This window comes from Plectropomus leopardus, chromosome 1 (assembly GCF_008729295.1).
Source record: "Plectropomus leopardus isolate mb chromosome 1, YSFRI_Pleo_2.0, whole genome shotgun sequence".
Lineage (NCBI taxonomy): Eukaryota > Metazoa > Chordata > Actinopteri > Perciformes > Serranidae > Plectropomus > Plectropomus leopardus.
In genome coordinates this window covers 21,217,979-21,226,725 of record NC_056463.1, presented here as the reverse complement: position 1 = coordinate 21,226,725, position 8,747 = coordinate 21,217,979, and the positions used below count along the sequence as shown (strand labels likewise).

General features: G+C 38.1%; 1 protein-coding gene across 1 annotated transcript; it reads left to right on the top strand.

Annotated features, from left to right (window-relative positions):
- The first annotated feature begins 998 nt into the window (after positions 1-998).
- On the top strand, positions 999-8,498 carry cgref1 (cell growth regulator with EF-hand domain 1). Its single transcript, XM_042489591.1, has 7 exons — positions 999-1,076; positions 2,974-3,079; positions 3,465-3,539; positions 4,943-5,016; positions 6,071-6,195; positions 6,319-6,420; positions 7,368-8,498. The coding sequence occupies exons 1-7, from the start codon at positions 1,067-1,069 to the stop codon at positions 7,608-7,610; spliced, it is 735 nt and encodes a 244-aa protein (XP_042345525.1). The 5' UTR covers positions 999-1,066; the 3' UTR covers positions 7,611-8,498.
- Positions 8,499-8,747: the final 249 nt, after the last annotated feature.

Here is an 8,747-nt window from a genome sequence, read left to right as displayed (position 1 = left end):
TGGTGCATGGCTGTAAAATTATGATGCAAATACTTAAACACAGTAATGCCATGTTGTTGTCTGTTGTTAAAAGCAGATTATTGTGTGGACTGTCTCCTTGTGTTAGCAGCATCATTTTGCACACTGTGTGCTGTTATCTAAAATGGCATTGCTGTAAATATTGTCTTCATAATAAAATGATAGGGACATGTGCATTTGCCTCCCTCAATAAAAAATTAAAAGTAGCAGAAGACCAATGTTGACTGAATTAAATACATGTGGTGAGAAAGAAGATAAAAATGTCAAAGTAAAACGCGCAGAGACCAGTTAAAACAGTGCAAATAGCAGAATTGTTATATTATAATAAATAAAAGAGTTAGGTTAATTAAAAGCCAGACTAAATAAATAGGCTGTCAGATGTAGTTTAAAAATGTTCATTACAACAATCTAATCGGTGTGAAATAAAAGCACGAATATGTTTTTCAGCGTTTTGCAATATTTCTTAAATCAAAGAAAGCTGTTTTGGTCACCTTTTTTTATGTGTTGAATGAAACTTAAATCTGAGTCAAGAACGTGCGGAGGCATGTTACTCCTGATTTAATGTCAGGACCCAGATGTGAAAGTTTTCTAGACAGTGGATCTCTTTTGGGGGTCAACTAAGAGTATACTAATAATAATAATAATAAAAATTTAAACACATATTGAGGAGGTGCTCTGAATGTCTATACACCAACACTGCCTATGGTGTAGCTGATATCAAGCTCAGTGAGACTGAATATGAAATGTGGCAGATTCCTCGCGCACTACCGGAATCCGTCTGTTGGTGCGGACGTGGCGGAAAACCCGTGGAGAGGAGCACAAAGGCTGACTGCCTCGCCTGCGCATACTGCGCTGCTCTGCTCTTCCACGTGGACTCTGTCATTGACCAAAACACTCCGGTCTCCGTGGCAGGCGGGGAGCGCGCGTGCCGCCGCCGTTGCGCAGTGCAGACCGGGAGGCGCGAGCAGGGCGGTGCGTAGCAGAGGTGTCCTCCAGATGTGAAACTTAAAACGCAAAACTAAACCTCTTTACTGTCCACACATCAACTATGCACACAGGTAGGTCCATTATCATTTAAAGTGGAGAGATACGGGATGATGGCGTGTATTTATTTGGATATTATTGCGTGTTTTAGTGTCCATATGTTACTTCCGTTCACATACATATTTAATCTACATCTTAATAAATGCGTACAGTCAATTGGCTAAACTAGTTCAGGCTACTGCTAATCATCCTTCCGGTTATTTTGTTTTATTTCGGTTTTATGTTTTGTTTCTCTTCCATTGTAAGAGCTCGAGGACAATATGACTTTATCAGAAAGCATAGGTTTGTGCGCTGTAATAATGCTACAGTCAGTTGGTGTGAGCCGTAATCGTGTGTGTGTGTGTGTGTGTGTGTGTGTGTGTGTGTGTGTGTGTGTGTGTGCGTGTGTGTTAGCGTCGCTGCTATTCCATATGGGAAAGCTACAGAAACGTTTGGTAGTTAGTTATTCCGGGTATGCTGTGCACATCCCAGTCCTGCATCTAAATATACAGTGTGTGGAACATCTGCCTCTAGCAATGGAGACAAGTGTATATATTCAATGACTGACTGTGCTGAGCCATAAATAGATGTAAAGGTTGTAATAGACTTTGTCATATGGGCCAGATCAGCAATGTCCCAGAGAGGGTGTATTTCTATATTTTAGCGTTGTTTTATCATTTTATAACCATCAAAAGATACATGATGGTCATAATTTCTCAATAAGGTAAGGCAAGTTTATTTTGCACTATTCTGACACAAGGCAATTCAAAATGCTTTACTGGGGCATAATGTACATTATATTTTTTTGATATAGGCCTACAATATGAGACAATAAGAAATCATTAAAATCACATATAAGGTCCAGTGTGTAGGACTTATGCTGGATTGCACAAACAATGATTAACTTCTTAACCTGATTAAATCATAGGTTGAAATTTAAATGGTCTTGCACCAAACTTTATAACTATAGCTTAAAATTAAGAAATATTCAATTTAAACCTCTCTTAATATCTCAGTTAAGTTTCTACTCTAAATATAATTTGGTTGCACCAGAACTTTAAACTCACAATTGATACTGTGATTCAGGTTTCACTTTCAACCTACAGTTGAGGAGATTTAACTTTTACAATGACTGGATTGAGCAAAAAAATGAAGTGCCCCAAAGAAAGGTGAGAGACAGAATCAACCCACTTGACTTTTATGATGATGATGAGATTTTCAAGATACTGGTTCACCAGAGGAACTGTTTTGGAGCTGAACAGGAAGACTGGGCTAACTGTTACTGTTTCTGTTATTTATCATTGTGCTGTTGTTCGTTGTCCGCTGTTGTATTTTCATTACCTAAGAATGAGCCTTTTATATACACATAAAGAGCGGGTCCTAATCTATGGAGGCTGCCATATTGCACCGCCATGTTTCTACGTAGCCCAGAACAGACAAACCAATGACTGGGACCTCTGCGGATAATTCGGCTCCCACTGACAGAATCCTAACACCTGGCACATGGAAGAAGTTTCAGCTGACTGCAATCTGCAGTTCTCACCACTGGATGACACTAAATCCTACACACTGTTTCTTTAAAAAACAATAAATAAATGTTTGGGGGGAAAAAGAGGTACAAGAAAAAGAAGAAAAAGTTATGTACCGAGTTAACCTGAAAGCCACAGTGAACCATAATGTTTTAAACCCTGACTAAAATGCGTTAACAGCTTTAGTAGACCTCACATAGTCAGGAAGCTTGTTCCACAGGTGGGGAGCATAAAAACTTTGTATCCTACAAGACAATCACAATTGTCTTCAGTCCTGAGGCCATTTAGCGCTTTATAGTGTGCTTCTTTTCTATGACATTTGGGCAGATAAATTCATGGTATCATCCTGTCACAGTGTTTTGTGTATATGTGATGTGAGGCTATAACGTAGCTGTGTTTGCAGGTGTGTTCATGGAGTCTCACCTGGGCAGGTTAGTCCCATGTGTTCTGTCCCTATACCTGTTCATGCAACTGTGCCAGGCTGCACCAGGTCAACCCGGGACACAAAGGTAACCCCTCCTCCCTTTTCCCAAGTTTCAGTCTCTTTTTCACACATATAAAACCATAACATTTTAAACTAAATATACTGCAAGATTTTGGGGCATACTTGATGCTTTTTATAACTTATAATTAATTTGCACAATGAGCATGTAACCAATGGCTGCAATATCAGAATGGACAAGATATAAAATGGATATTTTCAGCAGATCTTTTGCAAAACATGGCAAATTAAGTATGCTTCGTGCATGGAGGACATAGTTCTGTTGTTATGGCCAGCAGAAGTAGCGCCTTTTCTTTCACCTCTGTCACTTATCAGAAAAAAAGAAAATACATTTTAAAAAATATGAAATAGTATAACTTCCTAATTTCTATCCTTATTTGTTTATTTTCTAGGGAGGAATCGTTTAATGCCCGCCCCAATGTAGTAGCACTAGCCAATCCCTTTGGCTCTGGAGAGGAGGACCGCGGGTGAGTGACACATGATGATAATGTGATGCTGTTATACATGCAGCTCATTTTTAACTACGACTTTGCTCATAATTACTTTCTCAAAAAAAGAGGGATTGGTGCAGTCTGTCTGTTTTCACTAAACATAGCACTCAAAATGCAGCTTGAAAGCCATCTCAGAGTATGACATAAGAGGTATTACATTTACTGTCAACCTGTAGTCTGTTTTAGTGGACTCAGCAGCTGCTGTCTAGCAACTCTGTGGACTTTGGCTGCTGTGTTGTGCTAATTGCATGCACCATAAACTGATAAGATTACATGTGCAATACATAGCTTTATGCTGCAATTATGAAATGTGAAATCAAAATATAGATTGTCCTTATAAATAATGCAAATATATAGCTCACCCTTGGTATCTCAGCTCACTCTATGCAGCAGTTTGAACTGGCCCATATCACTGAATCTTAGGTTTAATTTATTTAGGACACAAAATTAGATCACAACGACTTTGTGGACTTAGTGTCATGCTGATGGTGACAACATGGCCGCAGCTTCTTTCTTTCCCCTGGCTCATAAGATATGATGTGTACACTACTCTATCATTGTGTTAGCTTAAGTCTACTTTATAACCACAAAAATGTTAGTCAGCTAATGTGTTGTGCTCCTCCCTACACAAACAACGCACACTGATTCACAGGAGGCCGAGGTTAAGACTCAGTGGCAACTACAGCTAATATAAACTTTTTCAACTGTAAGATGAGTGTTGCAGTAGTGATGCCAGGGTGTGAGCATTACTTAATGTAAGGCCTGTGCATTGAACTAAATTGCATCTTAAGATCAAATCAGACAGATTAGATGAAAAAAAAAACCCGAAAGCTCCTTATGTAAACTTTGGGCAACAGAGTGGTCTAAAACAAGCCCCATCATTTAACACATTATTAACACAGAACAACAGGGCAGCTCACAGGTTTAACAAGTATTACTGCTGCCCCAGGTGTGTCGTCCTTCTATCTGCTTCCTGTGAGATGTGACTCTAGCTTCCCAAAACAATAAGGGAAACTGGAAAATCAGCAAATACTGGTATAACTTTCCTTTGAGCACAGAGCTTTTTGCTGAGGTGGCACCTCCTCCTGGAGCCATATTAGTTAGATACAAGCTATACTCAGTGGCAACGAATGCTGCCCTCCTGTGACTAAAAAAATAACACAGTGTTACACAGTATTACTACTGTGCCTGCAGTCAGCCTGAATAAAAATCAAGAGTATGACAGAGAAAGATTCAGAGTCTGATTGTAACCGCAAGCAATGGTGAAACCATTACTAAGCCACTGCAGGCTTGAAAAAATCTGATCCTTCAGTGTTCATTCTTGGCTCTAAATGTATTACTGATTAATTTGATACCTATTTTGTTCTGTGTATACACAGATTGCGGCAAAGTTTCATTCAATCCAGTTTGAAGGATGGCCAACAAGGACCAGAAATCAGCACCTGGGAGCAAGGTAGACACCTCCACCTTCACAGGGCCGTCCCTTCAATCACCATTACCAGTTATACATACTCAGCATACTACAGCTATTTACTGAAATACTAAACAATGTCTGAGGCTCTAATGAAAATCCAAATCCAATCCAATTTTTTGGCATGTTGAATATTTTTGCCTCTGCACCGGTGACAGCTGTGGCTAGAGGCTTTATGTTTTTGGGTTGTCCGTCCATCTCGTTCTCAGGAACTTAAATAATTTAGGAACACTTGGAGGGAATTTCTTCAAATTAGGCACAAATGTCCACTTTGACTCAGCGATGAACTAATTAAATTTTGGTGGTCATGGGTCAAAGGTCAAGGTAAATCTGGCCTTGCATCTGTCATTCTTGTAAAAAGGATACCGCAAGAAGTTACCTCTTCAGTTCAAAATTTGGCACAAATGTCCACTTGGCCTCAAGAATCAATAAAATTTGGTTGTCAAAGGTCACTGACCTCACAACTGACCTTTTTGACCATAACTCAAGAATGTATACACTAATTGTGACAAAATTTCACAAGAGTAAGTAATAAAAAATGTTAAGATTTGGATATTTTACATCCTAAAAGTCAATGGCCAACCTCACTGTGACTTTATAATGTTTTCTGGCTATTATTCCACACCAAATCTCAGGGACAGAAGGGGAGACATTTGGTCAGATATTGAATTGGTGACTCTAATCATGCCCATTTTTCTGCCCTGATTGTATAGGTCTTTTGTGTGGTGTGTGTGAAACATCCACATTTTAGAAATGGTTGTTTCTTTGAAGCAACAACCGTATTTGAAGTGTCATCAGCTTTCATGGCTACATTTGAGTCTGGACAGACATGGATGTAAACTGCAACTTGATGGTTCGAAGAGGCATAATTCTAGTTTTGCTTTACATCTAATGACCAGAGATTCATCTAACATTACTGTTACTGTGTTTGTGTATTTACAGTACAGGAGTTTTATACAGTACATTCTCTGCAGTTATAGCATTGCAGAGAATCAAATGGTGTTAAACATGACAGTCCTCTCCTGCTTTGTGTCAGAGGTGTTCTTCCTGTTTGGTCTATACGACTATGATCGCAGTGGGCTCCTGGATGGCTTGGAAATGATGAAGCTGCTTTCAGACTATAACACCCATCATACACCTGGTGCACAGGCCAACGAGCTGGTGAGGAGCAGTGGCTGTCTACTTGTGTATACCTAACACTTTGCAACACTTTTTGGCCTGTTTATCTGACCTGACGAGTATGTGTGTGTATCTGTGTGTGCGCGTGGTGTGCTCTGACTCCAGGTGGTGTCTATGGTGGATTTTTTACTCCAGTCTCAGGATCTAAACCAGGATGGCCTGTTGGCCCCATCTGAGCTGCTGTCGCCGTCTTTACCTCACACACAGGTACTGTACATTTACACCTCCCTTTCTTATAATAACTGCCTTCAAGCCAAAGCAGAAAAAAAATCAGTGCACTTAATTAAAATGCAGGGCAGTCCTGCAGTATGATTGATGAAATAATTGTATGAAAAATCTGTGATGTTATCACTGTTGAGAATTTGTCTTCAGGAAATACAGTTATAAATAAGTGGTACATTTTGATGGATAAATATGTACTGTATATCTCAGCCCAAGGTCCACTTGCAAGCATTTACTTGCAAATGTATAAAATCATTACAAAATATTAAGGCATCAAATATATGATATAAAAAATAACAAACGAGTATGCATTATGCCTAACGATGAATTTATCAGGTGTTTAAACCGACGTTTAGAGTAGTTGACCAGTCTGAAAGTAAGAAAGCACGAAAAAAAAAAAAAAAACGTTAAAAAATTGAGAACGATTAAATCTATAAAGCTAAACATTATGAAAAAAATAGTCTGTATATTATCGGAGCCACTTGATATCTTTGAGTACATTTTCCAATAACCAAATCATATTTCAAGCCGCTGAAATGACTGCACTATGAACACTGAACATTATCTTACAAAACAAGACCCACTTAATAAATGTTTTTAAAAATTATATGTATTTTAAAAATAGGAAATGTGCCTGATTATTAACAACTATTTTCACTGGGTAAATGCAATTGGATAAAATCTTGATAATTTTTATAAGTTAAACCGACTAGTATTTCTGGTGCTGACTAGCAAGGGAAGCAACATTTAATCAACTAGTCGACTAATCACGCACATCTCTTTAGTATGTGTTCCTTGAATTTGCAAATGTTTTGTCAAATGTTGTGCTTTGTTTCTGTCATTAGATACATGTAAGTGATAATACTGAAAATATATTTGATGTTTCATTTATGGTTGCCTGTAGTAATATTAACTCACCTTTCCCACCACAGGACTCCAGCAACAACAATGCACCTCACCAGGAGCAGGAGGAGAAGGCAGGAGCAGCAGAGCAGAGAGAGGAGGCTCACCAGGAGCAGCAGCCTCAAGATGAAGAGCAACCTCAACTGGAAGTAAAGACAGAAGAAGAGGAGCTCATTAAACAAACACATGAACAGCAAATACCAGAAGCCCCAGATGCAGATCAACAGCAGGACCACGATGCCCCTGTTCATCAGGGACAGCCGGAGATGTGAAACCAGCTCACATGATGGTTCACACAATACCACTAAGGGGACTTCTTAATTTTCCACCCCACAAATAATCTTCCTCTTGATTTCTGAGACTATACTGTCTATTTAATTTGACTGTTAAACACGCTGATTAATGAGAAGATGAATGTATTCAAAGTATTCCTGTCACTGTATTTGAAAACTTTTCTACAACTAGTAACTATTGGTTATTATTACAAATGCGAAGATTTCTTGAGCTGCAGAAGGGACAAAAGTCCTGAATTCAAAATGCAATATTAGTTATAAAAAATAAGCCATCCTTAGAGGTGCAATTTGTAATTTCCATGCACCCAGTCCAACTGAATGGGGGCCAATATTTCACCCATTCTCAGTGTTAAAACTGAGATTCCTGTGGACTTTCCAGCAGGTTGGGTTTTTTCATTTCAGTTATTGTCAACACAAAAAACCTTTCATGTTTTGCCATTTATTACAAGGAAACATTAGATAAATACAAATGCTGAAATTCCCTTTGTGTGTGTTTGGTGCATATCATGTGAAGGCTAAATACAGCAGTAATTGACAACATATATATATATATATATACATATATATATATATATATACAACAACAAAAGTGTGACTTCTTCCCACTCTGTTGATAAAGTTAGTTCATTTTTGGAATGTTTTTAACTAAAATTTTGCCCAGATCTTACAAATTGCACCTTTAATACGAATGAGTACTTTTAAATATTTTTTTTCCTTTTCCCAGCACATAAAAAAGTAAATCACCTAAATCATTTAAATTTGTTTTTTTGCTTTTATTGTATTTATTTGGCCTTTTTATTATTTTTCTGTGAAGAGGCTGTTGTTTCATGTACACATTGATTGGTCTTTTTGTGTCTGACTGGCTGAGGATATACACACCTAGCAGTTATGTTATATATACTGTTGTTTAGTTACACTAGTCTCTTTTAGAGACAAGACAGTTTACCCAAAAGATTACATTTGGTCTTCCTCAAGTATTTCCTTGCCCTAGAGAATGATTTGATTCATTTACTGAATAAATTTCAGTAATTTCATTCAGTATTTCATTTACTGAATTTCAGTAAGGATTTTGTTGTGCCTAAATGAGTTGGGAACCACTGAATGCAGAACACATTG

Excerpts from the sequence above, each read along its gene's own strand:
- cgref1 (XM_042489591.1), top strand. Across the intron at positions 3,080-3,464 it reads GGTCAACCCGGGACACAAAG|GGAGGAATCGTTTAATGCCC; the intron begins GTAACCCCTCCT and ends TTTATTTTCTAG. Across the intron at positions 5,017-6,070 it reads AATCAGCACCTGGGAGCAAG|AGGTGTTCTTCCTGTTTGGT; the intron begins GTAGACACCTCC and ends GCTTTGTGTCAG.